Below are 25,315 nucleotides of genomic sequence, written 5' to 3' on the forward strand. Positions count from 1 at the left end.
ATATTATGATCAAACAAAGCAGATAGTAGGAATAACCTGTTATATATCGCTGATACAGTCATCCAAAAATAACCATATAAATCCCTGATGGCAAGTATAGGTATACAAGAAAGGATAATCTATACATCGCAAAACTCCATAGCATCTAACCCAAAAACTACCACGAAACATCCAAGCAAAAGATCAACTCTTGTCCAGGAGAGGGGTGTCTTCATCTGGATTCGGCTCTACTTACACCAACAGTAGGTGATCATTGCAAGGAGAACACACAAGGAAAACAAACATAAACAAGAAGGATAAGCTAACTGAAATAAGATAAAATCATGCAGTTCACAGTATAAACATCATTCATAAAACATAGTTCAATTGTATAATTCTAGACTCGATATCCGGATTGTGTAAGCGACACTAAAGCTCTTGGTGGCTTGCACATGTGAAGGTTCCCAAACTCTGCAGAGTTTGGGCACAATGGGTTATCACCCAACCACTCCCAGGGTAAGTCCCATTCGTGTCTAAGACTTGATCAAGTCTAAAGACTAGGACCTCCTGCTACTCCTCACGACATAATCCATTCTGATCTATCTGAGCGTGAATGATTATTGGAGTTTTAGGATACCAACCAATACAGATTCCTCACGTCCTTACACACACTAACATTCTCTTCTGAATTTTCCTTGAAATTCTATTTCAACCACAACTTCTCATAATTCATATTCATCTAATTTCACCATACTCAATATTAGCAACAACATTCCAAACATATAGGAGACTAATTAAACAAAATCACTTTTAAACATATAATTTCACCTTTTAAAACAGAACATCAAGCACCTCACTGTAGTAGCTCTCGCTCAAGCCAGACAATCTAGCCCAGGCGAGAGGCTATCTCCCTTAGGCGAGTCAATCTCGCCTGAGCGAGGCTCTAATAGTGGGCAAAAATAAAATCTGGGCGAACTCTCGCTTAGGCTGAGCTGGTTCGCTTAGACGAGAGTGTCTCTCGCTTAAGCGACCTCAGCTCGTCTAGGCGAGGCTTCGCGCAGAAGTAGCGGTGGGTTTTCTGGTGTTTTCGCTTGGGCGAGAGCCACTCGCCTAGGTGAAAATACTAGATTACTCTACTGTTCCCACATGTAAGAGCCATAATTCATGGCAAAAATCAATCAAGCAATCACACATGCGTTTCAAACATCAATTTAGCACACAATGCTTCAATCAAACTCATCAAACATAGTTCACGGACTAAAATAAGAAGAAAGACAATTAGCTTCCCTTATCTTTGCAATTACCACAAGCAAGTACTCTTTGAACAAGGGGCACCTCAATCTCACAACCTAAGGTACCGAATTACAAATGTCAAGAGTAAGAACAAGCCCTAACTCAACTCAGAAAGATGGAACTACCCAAAATTCAAAAATTTAAAGGCAAGGGAGAAATTGAGATTGACCAACGGTGTCTTTTGAGTATACCGAATCAGTATAGCTATCCTTCTTCTAACAGAGCAATGAAATTTCACAATCAGTGTAAAATTTTAGTACTAGATTTTTTTCTTCTTTTTTCATTGATTGTCTCTATGTAGTCAAAAATCCGATAGAAAATTTTGCAAAGTTTGGGTATATAAAAATTTTTTTTATATTAAATTTTTAGAGTAATAGTATAAAAGGAAGGTTCTTAACATTTCAAATTATTAGTTTTGGATTAGAAACTAAAGATCCATTAAAATCGGAATATGAGAAAAGGGTTTCTAATAATTAATAAAGTAGATAATTCATAAAGTAGATTTTCTATTTTAATAATTCAATTATTGCCAAATCAATAAATATATTTTTTGTGGTTGTTGAAGATCTTTTTTTCTATTTTCTTCTACATTAATTCAAAGTGAAATAAAATGAAATAACAGAGTTATTATTCTTTGTTTGAATATTCATAATTTTTCTTTTCTTTTTCCAATATAAACAGAATTCTATTGGAGATCTATAGAATAATACTAAATATTTTCATTAGATCAGTTTACTTAATTCCTGAGTTGATTAAGAAGTATGTTGATTTGAAATCACAGGATGGGTAGATGTAACAGATGAGGAATTTATTTCTAAATTATGTTACTCTATTTCTTTTTTTTTTCGTCTCTAATAATTGAATTTATTGAGGAATTGCCAATTTTGAATTGTATCTTTCAAGTAGGATTTTTTATCTTCTTTTTTCTCTCAAAAATGGAAATTTAGGGAAGTGCTTTATAAACATATGTATAAAAAGAACGAACATATTTCATTTAGTTTCTATATGCCCACTATCACTAGTTATTTCGGTTTTTTACTATCGGTTTTAATTATAACCTCGTCTCTATTTATTGGTCTTAGTAAAATACGACTTATTTGATTTGTAATTTTGAGAGGAATAGTAAATTTTGGTATAAGACATTCTAGAATTCCTTACTATGTCAATTTACAATTCTCGATCGTTGAGATTTATGATCAATACAGATTTATGTTTAAGGCTAGATATTATATTACCTTTCTTTTTACTTTTCGAACAAATAAAAATGATTGAAGTTTTTCTATTTGGAATCGTGTTAGGTTTAATTCCTATTACTTTGGCTGGATTATTTGTAACTGCATATTTACAATACCGACGAGGTGATCAGTTGGATCTTTGATTCATTAATGTCTCTTTTTTTGTGATTCCCTATTTATTTAGTTTAATCCTAATCGACAAGGATAAAATTCAGACTTTCTTTTGAGTGTTCAATTATTTCAGTGTAATTATCAAGCGAATAATACTAGAATCACGCTCTGTAGGATTTGAACCTACGACATCGGGTTTTGGAGACCCGCGTTCTGCCGAACTGAACTAAGAGCGTTTTGTTTTCATAAAATTATATGATCCAAATCCATTTTGCATATAGATATTCAGTATGTATGTTCAATTGGAATTCGTCTTCACAGGTTCCCGGTTTATTGCTCATCTCATAGAATATGGAATATTATAGAATACGGAATATCATAGAATAAGTAATTGTTAGGGATAGGGATGACAGGATTTGAACCCGTGACATTTTGTACCCAAAACAAACGCGCTACCAAGCTGCGCTACATCCCTTTTCCATTTGTTTATAGTGTTATTGTAAAGAATCTTTGTCTTGTTTTCCACATTTTTCTCTGTTGATATATATCAACAGAGAAAAAATACTTAAATAATAAAAAGAAAGGAGGATTTGAAATGCGAGATCTAAAAACATATCTTTCCGTGGCACCAGTAGTAAGTACTTTATGGTTCGGGGCTTTGGCGGGTCTATTGATAGAGATCAATCGTTTTTTTCCAGATGGTCCTGAACTAGCCTCAGGTATGATTTCTGTAACAGAAGAGAATGATTCAGACTTTTGGATGAGAATTCAGACCCTTTTCTGGTAGAGAGAAGGCAGAGAAAATAGAGAGGAAAAAAAGTGCAAGGTGAGAATGAAGTGTTATTTTTGTGAAGTTGGTAACAGAGAGAAAGAGGGTTCATGGAAAAAAAAACAAAGAGGAGTTCTCACATATATCCTTAATAAATTCAATTTAATAAGAGAAAGTTTTATTTACTTATATATCATAATTTTAATTAACTCCCATCCATTAGACTTTTAACATTATGAGAGTATATATATATATATATATATATATAAAAGAAATAAAATATAAGAAATACTACTTTTAGATACTTAAATAACTCTTACAAAAGTTAAAAAAAATGAAAAACTAAAATAAAATGACATATTCATAGACTAAATTATCAATCTATTATAACTTCAAGGAAAATAATTGAATAAAAGAGTGAATCATGATATTAATGTGAAATGGATTAATCCCCTGAAATACACTGCAAAAGGAATGTGAGATAAGAACTATTAAATTCAACCCATTTGACACGTGTCAGAAAAAGCCGTTCTCTGTGTAATGCTATTTACACTTTCACTTTTTCAAAAAGCAATTGATTCTTTTAAAAATCGTGTCGGTGGAGCGGAGCGATTCACACAAATCCTACATTTTCTATTTTTCAATTTTTATTACAACAATTATTATCTTTGATTGTTGATAGATTATTTCTTTTCAACTTAAGATAAATTAGGCTTAAATTATTTAATATAACTAAACAACGTATTTGACTTAGTTTTAATAATATTTACATTACGGGGCAAAAATAATGAACATTTTTCCTCAGATATTATTTAAAGAGGAATTGTCATATTATTACAACCAGCTAAAATATAGTCGTTGTTATGCGAGTATTTGTATTTTTTAATAAAAGTTTAAATTTAAATTAATAAAAAATATATAATTAATTTTTAAATGATTGTTAAATATTAAATTAAAAAAATAAAATATGTATATAAAAGAAATTTTTAAAATAATGATTAAAGATAAAATATTTATAAAATAAATATTTTTTAAAATAATAATTAAAGATAAAATTATGAAATATAAACATAAAAATAATATTATAGTCATCATAATTGGTGTCCCCATTTAAGCATAGTTGGAAATAGAATTGGAAGCAATGATGGCAGTTGATATGAAGTTTGAAACTTATTAAGAGGTTAGGAAAGGTTGAATGGAATGAACATGTAATTCTGGTTCACAGGCTTCTTCGGGCCCTTAGTTTTGTCTTCTGAAAGGACTTTATCACCATCTTCACCTTTCGGTTTCGTGTTTATTAGAACTACAATATGAAATATTGTTAAATAATGACATTAGCATGACCAAAGTAAAGTAGAAAAAATAATGTTATATAAAAACATATACCTCCTTTAATTCATGTGTTTCTTAAAAAATATAAATATTGAACATGTACTTTTAGACATTTTGTCAAACTTTAGGTGAAAAGAGTGAAATATACCTTAAACTCTCCTTTCAGAATGTAAGTGGAGATGAAAGCAAAACTCCAGAAAATATGAGCAAGGACCCCACAATATGCCATCTTCTTTAATATCTCTTCAGCCATCACTCCTACTTATTTTAAAAGGTTATTTAATATTTGTAGTTATTGATATTTCGTAAGTATTAATACAAACAAATAAAATTCAAGCACTGCTGTAGCATTATGCAGTCAAAAACACTCACAAAAAATTTATAACCTCAGTTAAAATTTTCTTCCTCCATATATTTTTCCAACTTCAAATATACCTCCCTTTCTTCATCTAACTTAGTTGTTTTCACTTCTATTGTCCTAATTCACCCAACTTTATGGCCTCACTGTATACATAGAAAAGGGATGTATAATTTCATTAAGTAATGTAATATATAAGGGAATTCATAACTATTCTTTTATATAATATTTAAATAAAAATTAATTTTTCTACTTTAATCATTATTTGTATTTTTTCTATGTTAACTACTCATATGTCAAAGAATTTTACATTACATTATATACATATGATCAAATTCATTTATTATATTAAACATACATAAAAAGAATCGCGTTTAATGGATATCAATTTAACATCTATAAATTAGATATTGAAAAACTCTGTTAAGAATACAAAATTTCTTAATCCTAGACCCAACACACATTCAAAAAAAATATGAGAAAAGAAATAGAGTAGTCGGCTAGGCACTTGTTGTATACATTTAAATACAAAAATAGATGAGCCTCTTGATAAAAGCCATGTGAAGAATCCATTAAAGGTTTCTCTCCTAGATTTTCTTGAAAGTTTCATCTCATCCCATTATCAAATATCTTAATCAATCTATCTAAAGATTGTTTAAGGGAGAATGAATGGATGAATTTGGAGAGATTTGAAAGTAAAATTTGTATTGTTTGTTTTAAGAGATTTGGAGGTGAAAAGTAAAGAGATTTGAATATATAAGTTTGTGAACGATTTGATAGATGTGATATGATTAATAAAAAAATATTTTAATAAATTAAAATATAGCATTTCAATTTGTCCTTATAGTTAAAATTTATATATATATATATATATATATATATATATATATATATATATATATATATATATAATTTACTCCCCACAAAGATTATTTATTACTACGACTAACCCAAACCAATCAAACCAATCTCATCGCTGCAACCACCAATCACAACTCCAACACACCACCAAACCAAACAAACAACACTAACACTTCAAACTGAGACAACACCAAATCAAGCCAAACCAAACCACCACCACCAAAAGAGCATCCATGCACAATAAAAGAAGGTATTATTCGCAAATGAATTTTCAGAGAAAAATATAAGACATTTTAGTAAAAACACTCTAGACAACAACAAATCACTTGAAATGAACCTGCAACCCACTCACAATTCCATTTGTATGAATATTAAACATGTATAAGTCTTCTTCAAGGTCCTCTTTCAAATCTCCTCCTTCATTGAGTCATCATCCACCAAATCTACTACAAAACAACCCTTAGACCATCTCCAACTATGGTTAGACAATGTGGTAAGCAAACATCAAGAACTCAATGTGTTTGTTGGCATTACAGGTTAGTAGTACAATGTTGTTAATTGGATGCCCCAATTAAACATTCATAAGTTCTTGATTATGTATGAGGATCATGAAGTGATGTGAAAATGAACGTCAGTCACAAAAAAGATATTCATCCATAAAAGCATTGTGTGACCACTAGTCTTCAAGAACACTAATTTCTCATCGATAAATATCATGATTTGATTCTTCTTCCTTCTTATCTTTTTCTTTTTTTTTTTATTTTTTCTCTTCTTATTCTTTATCTTCCTCCTCTCCTCCTCTTTATTTGGCTCACCTGTTGTCATCAATTCCTCTAGCTCAGTTGTCATTGTCATTAGCTCCTCCTCCTCCTTCTCCTTTCTATCCTCCTCCTCCTTTCTTCTTCTTTCTCCTCTATAGCCACTATCACTTCCACCATTGTTGCGTTACCCCATTGTTGTCGCCACACCGCCTCTGACTCCTCTCTTACTCCTCCTCCTCCCCTCTTACTCCTCCTTCTTTTTCTTCTTCATACATATCTAATTAATTTATAAACATATTTTGTCAAATTTGATGAGAAGTTTGGTGTCCATTTTATAAACGGATTTAATGACATAAAAATCCATAGACAATCAAAATTCTATTTTACAAACGAATTTCAAAAAATTTAATTATTGACGAATATACCAACGAATTTTATCATGCAATAATCAAATTTTAAAACAAAAAAATTAATGTCATTTTACTGATAGAATTTTTTGACAAAAAAAAATTATCGATAATAATAATTCTATATTACTAACAGATATTTCGATAAAATTTACCAACAAATAATTCAGATCTTTCGTAGATAATTTAAATTTTAACTTACGGATGATTTTTAGTTACCGTTTTATTTCCGTTAAAATTTCTAGTAATAAACTATATATATTTGTCGAAGCAATTTAGCATGTACTATATCGGAACGAATAATGCATAAAGTATTCGATATGTGAAGGGATGAGGCCTGCACACACATAATCACGTAGCCTCATTATTATATTGACCTAAATTTGAACATGGAGGATAATGCATGTCTTCACTATATATGGTCAAAAGAAATGCTCATTAATCATGTCTGGCTCAGTATTAAGCAACTATATGTCTTGTTTATATAGAAATTAGGGATAAACATGAAGAGCAAATTTGCCTTTTGACATTAATTAAACATCTTAATTTATTTCTAGTACATAACGACAGTGAATAGAGACATATGCAATATGGTCTTTGTGATCATTGTGGCCCTTAACAAGCCCTACTTTATGAGAAACTAATTATACTATGTACCCTACTTTTTGAAAAAGATTAAACAAACATGATATGATCATAGTGGGTTATAAATTATTGAAATGGGGCACTGCCTTGACAACTTTTGAAGCTATTCTCTGATCTTCTGCACTTTCCTTAGACCATAAAACATGGTTATGCAGGGATCTAAGACCAGGTTTGTGCTCATTCTGCTACCTCTTCTTCTGTCTTTGATGTGTCAAGAGATTGTTGCAACGGGAAGATTAAGAAACATGGAGGGTTGTGCTTCCACCGGCATTGCATGCCATGCCAAGCTCACTGCATCATTTGATCCTCCACAAATGAACCAATACGATGAAGCTTATGTTTCTCCACCTCATGATGATTATGATTATGACTTCTACAGAAAACATGGTGATATTCCAAGCCCTGGTGCTGGTCACTAAGGTCAGTGTTCATCTATGTTGTCCTTTTTGATCTTTTTTTCAAAGTTCAATTGATCATTTTGTGATACTGTTCCTGTGTTTGTTCTTGTAGATGGAGTTATATGATCGTGGAGTAATGGTTTCACAGAGCAGCTTGCATATTTTGTCAAAATACGCTAGAGTTGTTTTATATGGATTGTGGGTATATTTTTGTTGCTGTTTTACTGTTTATAATGACATACAAATTCAGAATCAGATAATTTTGAATTTATAAAGATTTGTTAATTTATGCCATGTTTGTGTATTTGATTTCTGTTAAAATAAATAATAAAGATTTGTTAATTTTACCATTTGAATCCATTCCTTGATACCAGGTAAAGTTTAGAAACACTGTGTTTCTTTTTCCTTTCTGTGATGGAGCATACTGAAACTGTTTCTTCTATGTTTTGTGTGTTACAGTAGTTCTTCCTTTCTTCCAAAATGCTAAAATAAGTACTCATGAAATGTTTGTTCAGAGCAAGAATGGCTACACCTACAGAAATATTTCACACTTGCGATATTTTTCAATATTTTATTTTTTAAAACATCTCAGTAACGAAAATAACCTTGATTAACTAAGTTCAAGTGTTTGTTTTAAATTTGAAATATAATTTATATGTTTATCATTACTAATATAATTTATGCACTAAAATTCTTTACCTCATATATTTATATAACTTTTTATCGTGCATAGAACAAAATATCAGTTCTAAGTTAAAGTTTTATGAAAATCAGAAGTTATTAATTTTATAAGATTATAAAAAAAATGTTTTTTTTTTTAGTTTAAGAGTTGGCTATGGTTATTATTTTTGTAGTATTATTTTATATTTACGACTTTCAAACATAAAAAGACTTTAACATATATTTAAAAAATGACTTTTTTACTTGAAAAAAGTGACAAATGGATTCGTGATATAACCATTTTTTTTCTTTCTATTATAGGTTTTTGAAAGAATATGCGTGCAATTGAAATAAGTATTCGAGTAAAAAAATAGAGAATGACACCACTTTTTTAATATTAAACAGCTTCACAACATATAAGAAGAAGAAAAAATTATGAGACTCAATCTCACTTGACAAGAATGATTTAAAATATCACTTTGTTCTTGCAATGAAAAGAGTTTAGATTTACGCATGTGTATTTGTATATACATATGTTAAAATGCTAAAAATAAGTTTGCTTGTGTATTTAAATGATAATTTTTAAATCTGAAAAATAAAATTAAAAAAATAGAGCTAACTTAAACATTAAATTTTAAAACTTATTCAAAGAAAAAAAAAGATTTTCTATGTTGTAGCAGTTAAATTTGTGAATTAAATATTGCAAAAGCTAGTATTTTGGTCTTAAGGGCTGCAAAAAACAAAGGCCCAACTCTTTAAAATGCTAAGCTGTAAAGGCTGTTTCTTTCTGCACACCATTTTTCTTTCTACACCTCCATAAAATTTTATAAACTCATTTTACTCTTGTTAAGAAAAATTGATAAACCAAAATACCTTTCAGAATGCATTTGTTTAACATATTCTGGTATGCATGAAGAGAGTGAAATGATTATTTTGTCAACTCTTTCGGGGTGCTGGAAGAAAAATGGGAGGTGTGGGAAGAAAGCATAAGTTGTAAATCCAAAGTACAAATCTAACGATAGAGCATTTAAAAACAAGCTTTTACTTCCTGCACTCCTTTAGTTATTAACTACACCTCTCAAATTTTAAAAATAATAATATCTTTTGGATTATCTATTTTGAAAATTTTCACAAAAAAACAAGGTTGCTGGAACAAAATTTTCGAAGCAACCAAAACAAATTTTCTAAAATAATCTTTGTAAAATAAGTTTTCAAAATATATAAATGCTTTTAAGAACACTTTTCTTAAAGTTTTTAGGTAAAACATATAATAATTTTTAATTTATGAGCAAAATATTAAAAATTTTACATGAATAGTGAATGCTATATATTAAAGTTTTAAAATCATTCAAAGATCTAACTTCATCATTTATGTAAGAACTTTTGGGAAGTCACAATAGATGGAATTGAGACAAGATGAATGATAAAGAAAAGGAAAATATCTAGCCTTCAACATCTAGACAACGAAGGAATCATCAGTTAATTTTCTAAAAATAATATAAAGAATATCACAGTGCTAATGACTAACTTTCTTTTATTTATAATATATTCATCTATGCAAAAAAGAAAATAAAGGAAGAGACCTCTAAATAAAAACGTGAATACTTCTTAATTAAAATAACATCCTCAAATTGGGTTATTTAACTATGATTAAAGTATAATCCTACATTCCTTTCCTTTCTTTCTGTTTCCCTTAATTGAAAAATCCCACGTTGGACAAACCCACTCTCATGCATACTCTTTTTCCCTTGTATTATGAGATGTCACTAACAAAGAAAACATCCAAAACAAAATTACAAGTATAAATGCAAAGTAGAACATTGAGATAGATTTTTTCTTTTTCTTAAAGTTACTTTGGACCGTGCATAGTATTATTTGAGTTACCAACTTGGTCCAACTTATACATGGCCCATGGCTAGATCAATCCTTAAAAACAAAAACTTTTTTGGGGTCCAATTGAGGGAAAAAAATTGTCTCAACCCTCAAAGCCCCTCTCAAGTGGGAAAAAATTAGGGCTAAGGTGGGTTTTGGCCTCACTATAAGAATTTAATTAAATTTTAAAAATAATTCATTCAGCCTATGTCATATATTGAGTTGATTTGTCTCGGGCCGAAAGTCAACACCAATCAGCCTAAGTCGAAAGTTGAGACAAATAATTTCGGACGAAATTAAAGGTTGACGCCAATGATCGAGATGAGCTTGCCCAAGACAAAAGTTGAGACGTGTCCGACCAAATATGCCAGGAGAACTCCTACTGAAATTTGGTTGAGTCGTCCCTGACCGAAATTTGGCTAAGTCGTCCCTGACTGAAATTTGGTCAACTCGAACTCAGTCAAAATTTGGCGAAGACAACCCCAGATGAATTTCAACTAAGCCTAACTAGACTGAATTGCGACTATGTTGGCCCCGACCAAATTCAAACGAATCTGTCCCATCTAGGAATGTTAAGAAAATTCATACCCGCAGGTATCCACGGATAAAGCCTGCAACAAATAGGAAATGGATACCTACGGGTAAGAGTTACGGGTATTTTTTATACCCACGTGTTTATGGGACGGGTACGGGTATAATAGTATATGTACTCGTGGATACCATACCCGCTACACTCTAATTTAAATTTTTAAAAATGATTAAAATATTAACACATTGATTTTGAATGAGTTATTTTTTATCAATTGGTTTCAAAAAATCTCCATTTATTTGTAAACTGTCATTCAACATTATTTAAATGGGTTATTTACTTTTCGTTTGAAATTTATAAATGTTATACATTGTATTTTTATTTGAATTTACGGTTAAAATGTGTTTTTAAGTATTAAATTTTTCTTTTGTAACCTGCAGGTACCCATGGATATGAAAAAAATATGCAGGTACCCTCACAAATATAAGTACGGATACAGGACAAATATTTATCTCGCAGGTAGGGTACGGTTTTGCGGGTACTTGTGGATGTCAAAACAATATACTGATACAAGACAAATATTTATCTTGCGGGTAGGGTACAAGGGAGCTAATACACGTACCCTACATGTCCTGTTGACATCCCTAGTCTCATCCGATATTGGGCCGAATTCAATCGAGTCAGTCGAGGCCGAAATTTGGTCGAATTAGCTTTTGCCTCAATTTGGTGGACTTGGTCTTAGTCGAAATTTTGCCCAATACGACGTAGTCATCCTTGACTAAATTTTGGCCAAATTTGGCCGTGTCGTTCACGACTAGGGATGGCAACGGGGCGGGGTGGGGACGGGTTTCGCTATCCCATACTCATTCCCGTAAAAAAAATTCATCCACATCCCCATACCCAAATCCAACGGGTATCAAACTTTTGTCCCATCCCCATTCCCACCGAGTAACGGGTATAATGTCGTACACATGCCCATACCCGTTTCTTACTACTTCAATATTAATTTTAATTAATTTTTATAAAATAATAAAAAATTACAGTAAAGGAAACATAATATTATCAAATATTCAATATTAGGAGGATGGTTGTTTTTTCGATATCAAATACTTTGAAATAAATTATAATTGTTTACATTTTAGATTAGAATACCAAATAAAATTTTATGAGAACTAAAACATTTATTAAATTTGCAAACTACAAACATTAATGAAACCTAGTTGATAAAATTTTAAAATATTTTAAAAAAAATATAAAAGGAAAACAAATATTGAAATTAAAATATATTTTAAATGTTTGTTTACTTTAATTTTTTAAATTCTAATGAATCTCTTTTTTATGCACTAATAAAAATGATAATACATCACTTAATCAAAATGACGCAAAGAACAAATAATAAACATAATAATAAAATTTTGACATAGATATTGTATCTTTTGAACTCTAATATATGTTGGATGGTGATAAAAAGAAATTCATGGCAATTACATTAAATTTTTTTATTATAGTAAATAAAAGTTATTTATACAATTATAGTAAAAAAATTACACTATGATTGATAATGAGTTAGAAAATAAATTAGATAAAATATATCGAAATAGTATTCTACATTATGAACATAAACAACAAGTAAAAATATTAAAAAATTAACAAATGTGTGTTTGAGAAACAATTTGAAAGACTATTGAAAGAAATCGCACAAAGGAAAAATAATGTATAATTAAGGATATGATAAGATGAAAAATACCTTAGAGATCTAAGAAAACTTTTTAAATATCAATATATATTCTAAATGATTGAGAAATAACGAAAATTGTTTTAGCGAAAAAAAAAAGAGTTCTTTAAATGAAACAAAAATTAATAATAATAAGTAAAGAATTTGTTTTTATATTATATAGTAAATGAAAGGTTTATGCTATTAAACACTTAAATTGAGAATATTAAACATATTCATGTGAAAGGAAAATATATAATAAATAAAAATATTAAAAAAATAGAAATATTCAAATATGAGACATAAAAACATTTTAATTAACATACATCATTTTAACATAATTATTTAAATCTTATGATAAGATGAAAAATATAGGGTTAAATATGTTTTTGGTCCCTTAACTTTCAGTGAATTTTGGAATTAGTCCATTTTAAAATTTTGGACCAATTTAGTCTTCCATCTTTTGAAATGCGTGGATTTAGTCCTTTTAATCAAATTTTGTTAAGTTTATTTGACATTTCAAACGCGTTTTATAATAGTATTTGACTTAACATTAAAGCAAAAATGTGTCAAACAGTATAAACAACTCAAATACAATCCTGAAATGCGTACGAAACATCCAATAAACCAACCAAAATTTGATTAAAAGGACTAAATTTACGTATTTCGAAAGATCAAGGACTAAATTGGTTCAAAGTTTCAAAATGGACTAATTTCAAAATTTACTAAAAGTTAAGGGACCAAAAACATATTTAACCCAAAAATATATTCAAGATGCGAATGCGTTTTATGTCAAACCAAATAATTAGAAAAAATAAAATATACATATATATATATATATATGTATATAAGATTACTTAATTAATTATGAATATTTTAATAATTTAAATGAGGACGAAGATATGGCGGGGACGGGTATTATGGTGGGGATATGTACATCCCGATATCCATCCCCATACCCAATTGAAAAAGTTGGGAATTCCCCTTACCCATACCCAACGGAGACGGGTTCGGACAATACCCACGAGGGCAAGTTTATTTGCCATCTTTATTCACAACTGAGTCGAATCCGACCAACTTTTGGCAAAGTCAATCCTGACCGAATTTCGGCCAAAGTCGACCTTGACCGATATTTGATCAATTAGGTCGAGTCGACCCCAACCAATTTTTTGTCGAATTTCGGAGATTTGGTCTCTAATGAATCCGCTCTAGTCAAAATTCAACCAAATTTAGTCGAGTTGGTCTTGACTGAAATTCGGTCAAGACGCCCCTGATCAAAATTTGACTGAATACTGCTCAGTCGGTCCCAACCCTTAGCCAAAGGTCGAAGACGAGTTTGCTCGCGTCGAATATCTGAACCGATCGAATCAGGTTGATGGTTAGGACTGGCCGAACCTGACTGAATGTCGACACGGGTGGCAAACGTTGAAGGTCAAGACTTGTGCATCCGATACTGAAGGTAGAGATTGGTTGGCTGACTTCGGCCAAATATTAACTCAAGTCAACGTGAACTAAATTTCAAAATGTGTTGGTTTGGGTCGAAGGTCGAAATGGACCGATCTGAACTGAAAAATGAGATAGGTTGACTTAAATCAAAATTTTAATATATTTCAAGAAAATGATATTTTTTCACGTTTAAAAAGAAAACCAAAAAAATAACCTTGTCTCATAAAAACTTTTAGTGAGTTTTTTTAGCTATGTGAACTTTTTTAATGAGGATTTTTTGCCCCAATAGATTTTTTTTGTCACATGGGTCCAAACCGAACCTTGTGAAAATCAAACCACGGTGAACTAAATCAAGCTACTGAACTATAATTATTTATTTGCATATTTTAGTTTATCTGTAAATGAATTTATTCATTTTGATTATATTTACAATGAGTAAGAAAAACATCCATATATATATATATATATATATATATATATATATAAACTCAATTTTCTTTCAATGCTTATAAATTATTGTTATCAAATAGATAGACATGATCATAATTGCCACACATAGAATATATAATTCATATTTTCATTGTATAATTAATGCGTTATTATTAATGGCTTTTATATGATTTCATATGTTTATTCGTACATATATAGTATAAGTCAAAACCTTAGTGTAGAAGTTCAAGTCAGGATTCATTTTAAGTGAAAAATGTTCTACAGGTCAATATAAAGTATTTATCAAATAACAACTTTTGTCATTCTAACAATGGGTTTAAGAAAGTTATGTTAAATTTTGCATGAAAGGTTAATCTTATTTAAGTAATACAATTTCCAATAGTTTTAACAACATACAATCTTAAAGTAACATTTTTGAGTGACAAAACTAATTTTTAATTAGTACAATTAGTTGGATATGAGATGACAACGTTATAATTTTCTCGTTTTCAGACATTTTGATAGATCTTCTTTATTCATGTTAGATTTTATATTTCTTTGTGACTAAGGATTGCTAAATTTTGGATGTAAAGTAATATCTATAACAAAAATCATTATACAATGTCTTAATTTACTCTTTATGTTGTGTTACATAACCACTACATTTAAGGGTTTTTTTTTTTTCAACTTTTACTTGAATCAATGCGAGACTTTTATAGTAAACTCATACTCCAATTAATATTTTATTTGGTTTTTACCAGAAATATTTTTTCAAAAACAGAAAAATATATCTCTATTCTTACAACGGAAGGTTTTGTTAACAACACACAATCTTAGCTTTTATAAATATCAACATATTCTAAATTAAAAATTTTACAAGACTCAGTGTCTTAAATTTATGATCCTATATATCACCTTCCAACAGAGATGTTGCAATAGAATTTCAAAGCATAAAATCTTTATTATTTTCTAGATTTTTTGTATCTAAATTGAATTTCTATTATGCTTTTAATATTAATTTTTGTATGAATTTTGTCCAAAAACATTATTTAATTTTGTATTTGAATTATAATGATTAACAATCTAAGTGTTAAAAATAGAGTTGATTCAATAATTCTTGTAACCTTCTATCCTTTATTTTGTAGTTCATTATGTGCAGCATTAGTATAATTAATTTTCTACACCAAATAATTATTGATTAGTCATAATTAGTAATTTTTAAACTTGTTTTCAGTATTGGAAAAGTCTTTTTGGGACACCATGCTTTTACCGATCAAAGTATTGCATTAAAAGTGGTGTGTTTTCAAAATTGTACCATACTTACGTAGCATCAGAAAGTAAACATAGAGGAAAATTCAAAATGCAATAAACTTCAGTATTGTTAATTTTTCTTATATGAGAAGGCTAAATAATTAATGTAATCGTCATTTTTTTCATTTAACAATGGTTCATCAACAAACAAATATGTATACAATAGTCTCCAACCTCATAATAATCAAATTAGGCTAAGCAATCAAACACTAAATACTTTCAAATGAGAAATAAGAGATTGCTGCTACTACCAAATTACTTCTCACTCTAAACCTCTAATTAGTTATCCAATCTTAAAACCCACAAACCAATTATGCTAAATATTTTGATCTTTGGTTGCAATTAATTTTAATGTGACAGTTAGGTAAATAAGTAGGTTATTTTTTTCTTCTCTTGACTTTCTTTTCTTTAACAAAATAGTCTCGTTAGCCTTAGTTATACCTTCTCTACTACTTAAAATAAATGACATGAAACCAGTTTTGAACATTTTTTCCTTTCTCAGTACAAGAAGGAAATCCAAAAAAGAAAAAGAAAAAATGTAAAAAACTATGTAAATTTACTTATTCTCCGTAAATTTGTCACAAGTTTTTTTTTTCTTTCATTTTCTTAACCAAACATTACATTGAAGATGCAACATAATCTGCATCATAAATGGTTAACCCAATGAATTGCTTGGTCCCAAAAGCACCGAATAGTGCAGATTCAAAACGCGTTCCAGCACAATACCCTCGAGTATAACAGTTGTTTGATCTTGAGTTCTCGAACTGTGTGATATCTTGAGTAAATCAATCTCTGTATGCTGCACCGATAATGAATGAATCAATAAAGGACACAACAAAAAATTACTGTATACTGCACTCTTAGCAATGTTATCTCTAATCTATCATTAATCACTCTTAATTACCATTCAATAATTCTAATTTTAATGCTGCATGTGAAAATCACTATCACTTCATTTTTTCTTCCTAGGAAGTCCTTGCAGAAAAGGAAGAGATGGAAATAAAGGGCCAATGAGAGAGCTAAAAATGGTGAAACCTTATGAGTTGAAGTTGTTTTCATGAATATCTTCTTTGATGCTGCAAAAATCTTTTCTAGCCAGACAACTTAATAAGCATGGAAACTCACTTCACAGTTGAAAGTGACCTATGCATGATGTAACTTGTTAACAACATACCATGTCTTTTCTTCAGGGACTAGTGTGCCCCTTTTTCCACTTTTTGCCATAAAGCCAAATTAGATATTTATGCTTGGATTTAGCTTATAATAAAAGATATTTATTTTTTGGAGAAACACTATTTTCATACTTTATATTTTCTTTAATTATTTCAACCAACCCAATGAAAAAAATGAAGTTCTAATAACAAGCAAAGACATTCTTTTTACTCTTGTGCTATTCATTCTGCAGTTCAATATTTTAACTAGTTAATGTTAAAAGCAAAACATTTTAAGGGACGGTTAAAAGTTTTGGAAAACCCAGAAGATACTTAAAAGATAAGTTTTTATTTAAAATTTATTTTTTAACACTTTTTATATAAAATTATTTATTAAATTGTATAAATAATTTTATTTAACATTTTTATAATGAAATTAATTCATTTAATTTTTTTGAAATATTATCTTAAATGAGAATTTAAAAAATATTGTAAAATTGAAAATAATGATAAGCTAAAAATCAATCTAAACGAGAATTATGACAAAACCTAAATCATCAATGATTGAATTGAGTAGTGGACCAAGGATGAGACCAAAACAAATAAAGGATGAAGATAATGAGAGTTTTAAAGTTGAAGAGAATTCTTCTTTATGATTTTTTGTTGCAAAAGAAGGTAAATATTTTTTTTTCTTAAACTTCAATTTTTTTTTTTCATAAAACCCGACTTCTTTGAATGTAGAGATCATTTTATTGTTTATGATATTTTAATTCTTATACTTCACTTAATCTATTAACCACAAAATACTAAACCATAATTTAATCAATAGTTTTGTAGAAAAATTTTAGTTTTTCATAAAAAAATTCTCAAAATCTATAAATTAACAGTAAAACAAAATCGGACAAAAGAAATCTATTTTTAATTTTAATACAAATCCAACAAATAGAATAAAAACAATATCAGTACATGTAAAAAGAAAAAACATACTAAACAAGAATTAAAAAAATTAGTAAACTATTCAAAGAATGTAATTGCTAAAATCCTAAAAAAACTTCAGAATAAAAAAAAATAAGGGAGAGACTAAGAGAATTGGAAGAGGATACAAGAAAAAAATGTAATCAAAATTAATTATAAAAAAGAAAAGATAACTTATTATTTTTTATTTGTAAACAAAATTATAATTTATTAAAAAAATATTTTAACTCATTAAATATATTTTTAATATCAGTAATAATTTAATTAAATTTTATATTTAAATATAAATTTATAATAATTGATTTAATAAAGAAATGTTAGAACTGAAGATAAGTTTTAAAAACCTTTTATATTAGTACTAAAAACAACTCTCTTTTTTTAATTTTTTGAAGAGCTATGTTCACAAGCTGTGAAGGACAGTGTCATTATGCAGTGTACATCCCTCCTTTGATTGTATTCACGTTCTACTCTCTTTACAATCCCAAAAATAATAGTAATTATTTGTTTTGTATACCTTAATTTATTTAGCGACATTCGTCAGTGTCGGTTGGTAGAGAAAATTAACAGCCTCAATCTCCACTCCTGTTCGTTTAATCTACAACATAACAGTGTCTCTACACCATTGTCTCATCCTTCACCCTTAAAAAATAACAAAAGAAATTCTCTGCCACCATTATGCACATACACAGGTAAATGTGTATGAATGTAAGGTTTGATTCGTTTCACGGATTCATTAGGATCTACCTCTCCAAATTCCCACGTGGGCACATGCATTGTACCATGATATAAATATGTGATACATTCATAACTCCTTTTCACACATTAGAGAAGGTGTTGAGTGAAGTAGTGACTTTCACGAGCAAAGCTTACGAATTTGGGACGGTGCTAGATGCTGCTTCATCTCACTCTGTTCCCTTCTCGAGTGATTGAAACAAAGCTATGAGGGTCAAAAAAGTTGAGTTGGGTGAATGCCAAAAAAGATAAAGTCACTCCAAAAGAGCATAGCAGATAGCCATCTTGGTTGGTTTGCTGTTACGATGGAAAAGATTGGCATTAATGTCGCAATAAAGGAATTATGAAAATCTTGGACTTGGGTGGTGGAGAAAGTGAGTGGCACGTTCATTTGTTCAGGTACCATCACCTTTCAAAATGTGGCATTTATAGTCATGCACATGCCTTTGCTTTTTAACTTCATTCCCTCATTTTTTCCAAAAGACACTATTTTACTCTCTTTTTAACCCCATTTGGCTGAGATATAAAAACCTCAATATCAGATGAAATTCTGATTCTTACCGTTACCATCGAGATGTGGGTCTGCATATCAGTTGAATCAGATAACAAGGAAATTCAAAAGAAACGTCAATTTAACGTTACAAAACGGAAATTCAAGCGCACTATATAATTCATCAGTTAAAAAAGCTTCATTTTTTTTTATATATTGATAGCCAAATGTTTTCTAACTGAGTCATCCACTAGTGTGGCTGCTTTTACCAGTAACGGACTGAAGAGAATTTCAAAGGGTAGGTAGGTGGGTGGGGAAGGATGAATTTTGAAAGTTTGGTTGGGCATGGATACAAAAAGATGTGTAGTAGATAAATAAAATGACGCAAAAACCTAACGTGAAGACAAGAGAGTTGTGGTGCATAAATTATGTGTGGGAGAAGAGAAGGGAAGGGAAATCAAAAACGAAAACTGATCCTCCAAATTGGGTTCATTTGGGGTAGGGGTTTGGACGAGTGAACTTGTAACTGTCGTTGAATCACGTGATCATGCTTTGTGTCAACATCATGAGGACGGTTGGCCCATTATATTTTTGTTTATCTTTTTTTTTTCCTGCTGCTGCTATGTGACTATGCATCCCATTCATCATAATAACTGACCCCAAAATTATCTTCTTTTTGTTCTGTCTTCATCTCCATCATTGTCCCAACTCGCTAGTTCTGTTAGAGATATAATTTTCAAAGGTCCTTCCTTTCTCTCTAAGGCTTAATCATTCTGTTGGACTTACCAACTAATAGTGAGGTGTTTGTTTTATTATATCTCTCCATGGTCCAGCCAGACCAATGAAAATTAAATGACTAGAAGGTAAAAATTGAAAGAAAAAGCAAAAAGCCAGATGATAAAATGAGGTGGCACATGATACAATTGGTTCTTTGAATGATTTTGTGTGGGATGAATGAAATGCATTTGCTTCTTTCTTTGTCCGCTGGTTCTAGCTCTATTGTATCTGACTAACACAACCTGTGGATTCTTTCCCCACAGATCTTTTTTATAATGCTATTTTTTCAGTATCTTACCTTTTTTCTTCTGCACCATTTTCTTTGAATATATTATACGAAATTGTGATTTAATGAAAAAATATCACCTTAGGAATACTGCTTTTTGGGTTTCTTGTGCCCTTCTTTAGTTTTGAGGAAATAAAAAATTGTGTCCACTGTTGGGGAAGATTTGACAGAGATATGGATGTCATGTGAGTTTATCCAAAAGTGAGTGAATGTCTTCCTTCTTCTAATCACCTCTGATTGTGGGCACACAAGATGGGTGGCTGTAATTTTTGGTCTGAGATTCCTTTATTCTCTTGTTTCAGAGTGCATGTTCCTTCGGTTTGTGTAACATAGGTGGTGCTGTCGAACAGGGCAGATCTGCAGCTACAAGTGTGCTTAAGCTGATACTTTCTGCGTGGAGACCATTCACAAGTGAAGCTAATGGATCTTGAATCCAGGAAGTGTTGGGATACCTCAAAGGTTAGTGCATTAACTTGGAAAAGCTATGCAAAAACGAAGCATGAAAAATGTCGTTTCGCACTGTTTGTGGTTTCTTCATTGTCTGATAAAGGATTGGTGGGACATAAAATTTTAGTTCAAAATGGATACTAAAAGAGTGCTAAATTGCATTTCAGAAGGAGTCTTGGAAGACTATTATGCTCTTGGCCTACCAAAGCCTTGGTGTGGTATATGGGGATTTGAGCATTTCTCCTTTGTATGTTTACACGAGCACATTTGCGGAAGATATTGAACATTCAGAGACCAATGAAGAGATTTTCGGTGCCCTCTCTTTTGTATTCTGGACTCTGACACTGGTGCCACTTTTCAAATACGTTTTTGTAGTTCTTAGAGCTGATGATAATGGAGAAGGTAAGCATTTGAATGAACATGAGGGAAGCCATATGCTGCTTCAGCTCTTGTTGATGGTTTTCTTGCATGGTTCTGCAGGTGGTACATTTGCTCTATATTCCTTGATTTGTAGGCATGCCAAAGTCAGTCTCCTACCAAATCGACAACATGCGGATGAAGCGCTTTCCACATATAAGATGGAGGAGCCTCCAGAGAAAGATACGTCTAGAGTTAAGATGGTACTTGAGAAATATAAGGGTTTGCATACGGCTCTCCTAATCGTTGTTCTTCTTGGCACTTGTATGGTAATTGGGGATGGACTTCTTACCCCAGCTATTTCTGGTAAGATTCCACCTTATTGACACCATATTTTGTACAAATGTTTTCTTATCAATTTGTTGACTGGGAATCCATTTGTGTAGTTTTCTCGGCAGTATCGGGTCTTGAGGTATCTATGTCCAAGAAACACCACCAGTGTAAGTTTCACTGATGTCATTCTCTGTATTTCTATTGAAGTTTGTTTCTTAGTCACAAGAAGGTAACCCTGTTGAAAAAAATTGAAGTAGTATGTATCTGTTTAGAATAAAATATTCAAAGGTTTCACTCATAGCCTATCATAATTGTTGAAATGATTAGTTTGCTGGATTTCTTCCTTGTTTTTGTATTTGAACCTATTGATATGCGTTTGCAGATGCTGTGATTCCCATCACTTGCTTCATACTGGTTTGTCTGTTTGCACTGCAACACTATGGTACACATAGGGTTGGATTCCTTTTTGCTCCAATTGTGTTAGCATGGCTGTTGTGCATCAGCACACTTGGTTTATATAATATATTCAAATGGAATCCACATGTATATAAAGCTCTTTCGCCATATTATATGTTCAAGTTCTTGAAGAAGACAAGGATAAGTGGATGGATGTCTTTGGGGGGAATATTGCTGTGCATAACAGGTAAATATAGAAAATTCATGCATATGGTTAAATATAATATCTTGGACGGTACTCCTGCATAACATATTCATTAAATTCCAAACTGTGCCTATCTACAAAAATATATACTTTGTGTAGTTGTCTTTTCTGCAACCTTCAGGTCCAAATTATGATTAAATTAAGAGATAGAGTATGTATAGAGGAACTTCTGCATAAGTACTTCTAGGAGAAAAAACTTAAGATAAACAGTGAAATAAGTTTATCTGTGAGTTGAAATTAACTTCTATACAAGTATAATATAAGAATGGACATTCTACAAATTAGTTTATGCATAAGTTACTTTTATTTTGTGGAGAAACTCCTTTTAATTTTTCTTTTTCTTTTCTTCTACAAATACTCATGGAGAAGTTTGTCAGAAGAGATTCAGATTAATTTCTGTGTGAACATTTACTTTTGAATCAACTCTTCTCTTACTATTTTAGTAAGACTTTTGAATAGATTCGGAATGCTCCTCCAATGTTGTTCCCCAAAAATTGTTCAACGGCATGGTGTTATTTACATAAACAAATTAAGTTTAATTTCACTATAATCAAGCAAGAGATTTTGACCCCAATACATTTGATTTTTTTCTCGGAGCATTGTAAAATATATATGGTTGTTTCGACATGGTGTTGCTAAGAACATTAAAAACTTCTTATTTTGACCTTGTGTGCAGGCTCAGAAGCTATGTTTGCTGATCTCGGCCATTTCTCATATATGGCCATTCAGGTTGGTTAATTATATTTTCACATTTTCTATTTCCCTACTTCTTTCCTGAAACATTGACAGATCTTAACATTTCTCATATATGGCCATTCAGGTTGCATTCACCTTTCTGGTATATCCTGCGCTTATATTGGCATATATGGGACAAGCTGCGTATTTGTCACATCATCATGATTCTGATCTCCAAATCAGTTTCTATGTCTCAGTTCCAGGTATTCCTTGGCCAAGCTCACTTCACAATTTCTTACTAGTCTGAAAGCAGTAAAATTTGAAGGAAGCCACATAAATAGCTAGATGGAATAAAATGAACTTATCTGTAATGGCTTTGTTAGTTTCCTGGAAGAGTGTGTATGAATGTTCTTGCCTGTTATGGGAGCATATTATAGAAAACTTTATACAATGTTTTGGCTGCAGAAAGTGTGAGGTGGCCAGTGCTTATCTTAGCCATTCTAGCTTCAGTTGTGGGAAGCCAAGCAATCATCAGCGGAACATTTTCTATCATAAACCAGAGCCAATCTCTGGGTTGCTTCCCAAGAGTCAAGGTTGTTCATACATCTGACAAGATACATGGTCAGGTCTACATTCCTGAGATTAATTGGTTACTCATGATCCTCTGTATTGCTGTGACCATTGGATTTAGGGACACAAAACACATGGGAAATGCTTCAGGTAATCGTACTTTTTTCCCCTTTTACAAAGCTTGAAATTTTCTTTGCACTATCATAGTTTTTATGCTAGATGCTTCATTTAAATCAATCTTTATTCATTGCAGGATTAGCAGTGATGACTGTGATGCTGGTAACGACATGCCTTACTTCGCTGGTAATCGTAGTTTGCTGGCACAAACCCCCCATAGTAGCACTCTGCTTCCTGTTGTTCTTCGGCTCTATTGAACTGCTGTATTTCTCGGCTTCACTCACAAAGTTTTGTGAGGGTGCATGGTTACCAATCCTTCTTGCACTCTTCCTCATGATTATAATGTTCCTTTGGCACTATGCAACCATCAGAAAATATGAATATGACCTTCACAACAAGGTATCACTAGATTGGCTTCTAGCCTTAGGTCCTAGTTTGGGAATTGCTAGAGTTCCGGGAATAGGACTAGTGTTCACTGACCTCACTGCTGGCATCCCAGCAAACTTCTCCCGCTTTGTGACGAACCTCCCTGCATATCATCGGATCCTTGTTTTTGTGTGTGTGAAATCAGTGCCTGTCCCTCATGTTCCTGCTGCCGAGAGGTATCTTGTGGGGCGTGTAGGACCTTCTGCTCATCGGTCCTACAGGTGTATAGTGAGATACGGATACCGCGATGTTCATCAAGATGTTGATTCCTTTGAGTCTGAGCTAGTAGCAAGGCTTGCAGATTTCATCCAATATGATTGGTACAGGAGTAGAAGGAGCAGCATGAGCGTTGAGGATGATGTCTCAAACTCTAATGAATCATCAAGTCACAGACTAACTGTGATTGGAACAACTGGTTTCTCTATCCAACCAGGATATGAGAGTGGTGGTGAGAGTTTGCAACAAGCAAGTGTCTCTGTTGGGTTCCCTACAGTTCAAAGTGTGAGTGATGTTATTGAGATGGAACCAACAGTGAGTGAGAGGAGAGTGAGGTTTGCTATTGATTATGAGCCTGAGAGTGATGCAAGGTCTGAGGTAGGAGTGCAGATGCAGGAAGAACTGGAAGATCTTTATGCTGCTCAAGAAGCTGGAATTGCCTTCATTCTTGGACATTCTCATGTAAGAGCAAAGCAAGGCTCATCCGTGCTAAAGAAATTGGCACTTAACTACGGCTACAATTTCTTGAGAAGGAATTGTAGAGGCCCTGATGTAGCTCTTAAGGTTCCCCCAGTTTCTCTTTTGGAGGTTGGCATGGTTTACATTGTGTAGAAATATCTAACTTGTAATTAGTCTTTTTCTGTTGTCTTTCTTATAGAGACACAGGCTTCCATGCCATACCAGTGTGCAGTTTCTCAAGGATTTTGTGAATGAGACCCTTCAAATTTAACGTAATTTATATAGAATGCTTTCATTCTTTTCTTTTTTTCTCTTTCCTAGAGCAGTTTACATAGAAGCTTAGAATGCATAACACAAAGTTTGAAAATTATTTAAATCTCTTTAAATTTAAAAATAAGGTAAATATACAAATTCTAAATTATTTAAATTTAAAACGATGAAAATAAAAAATTATGTTTTAGGTACAATTTCAAGCAAATAAATGCAAAAAAATAAATTAAATAAAAATCGAATTAACCCATGAGTATATAATC

At 31.3% G+C, this 25,315-nt stretch overlaps 1 protein-coding gene and 1 non-coding gene across 5 annotated transcripts; one reads left to right on the forward strand and one right to left on the reverse strand.

Moving 5' to 3' along the window:
- Positions 1-2,780: 2,780 nt before the first annotated feature.
- Positions 2,781-2,854, reverse strand: TRNAW-CCA. The gene has a single exon. It is a non-coding gene; the product is annotated as a tRNA-Trp (tRNA).
- Positions 2,855-19,348: 16,494 nt separating this feature from the next.
- LOC114163184 (potassium transporter 2) lies at positions 19,349-25,088 on the forward strand. 4 transcript variants are annotated; one of them, XM_028047323.1, is made up of 10 exons: positions 19,349-19,367; positions 20,824-20,980; positions 21,136-21,370; positions 21,449-21,691; positions 21,772-21,825; positions 22,041-22,301; positions 22,996-23,048; positions 23,140-23,257; positions 23,460-23,714; positions 23,818-24,935. In XM_028047323.1, the coding sequence occupies exons 2-10, from the start codon at positions 20,942-20,944 to the stop codon at positions 24,933-24,935; spliced, it is 2,376 nt and encodes a 791-aa protein (XP_027903124.1). In that variant the 5' UTR covers positions 19,349-19,367; positions 20,824-20,941. The 4 variants fall into 4 exon arrangements, with proteins under 4 accessions (XP_027903124.1, XP_027903123.1, XP_027903125.1 ...); XM_028047322.1 differs by lacking the exon at positions 19,349-19,367 and adding an exon at positions 20,108-20,200; XM_028047324.1 differs by lacking the exon at positions 19,349-19,367 and adding an exon at positions 20,233-20,321.
- Positions 25,089-25,315: the final 227 nt, after the last annotated feature.

Source organism: Vigna unguiculata, chromosome 9 (assembly GCF_004118075.2).
Source record: "Vigna unguiculata cultivar IT97K-499-35 chromosome 9, ASM411807v1, whole genome shotgun sequence".
In the NCBI taxonomy this organism is placed as follows: Eukaryota; Viridiplantae; Streptophyta; class Magnoliopsida; order Fabales; family Fabaceae; genus Vigna; species Vigna unguiculata.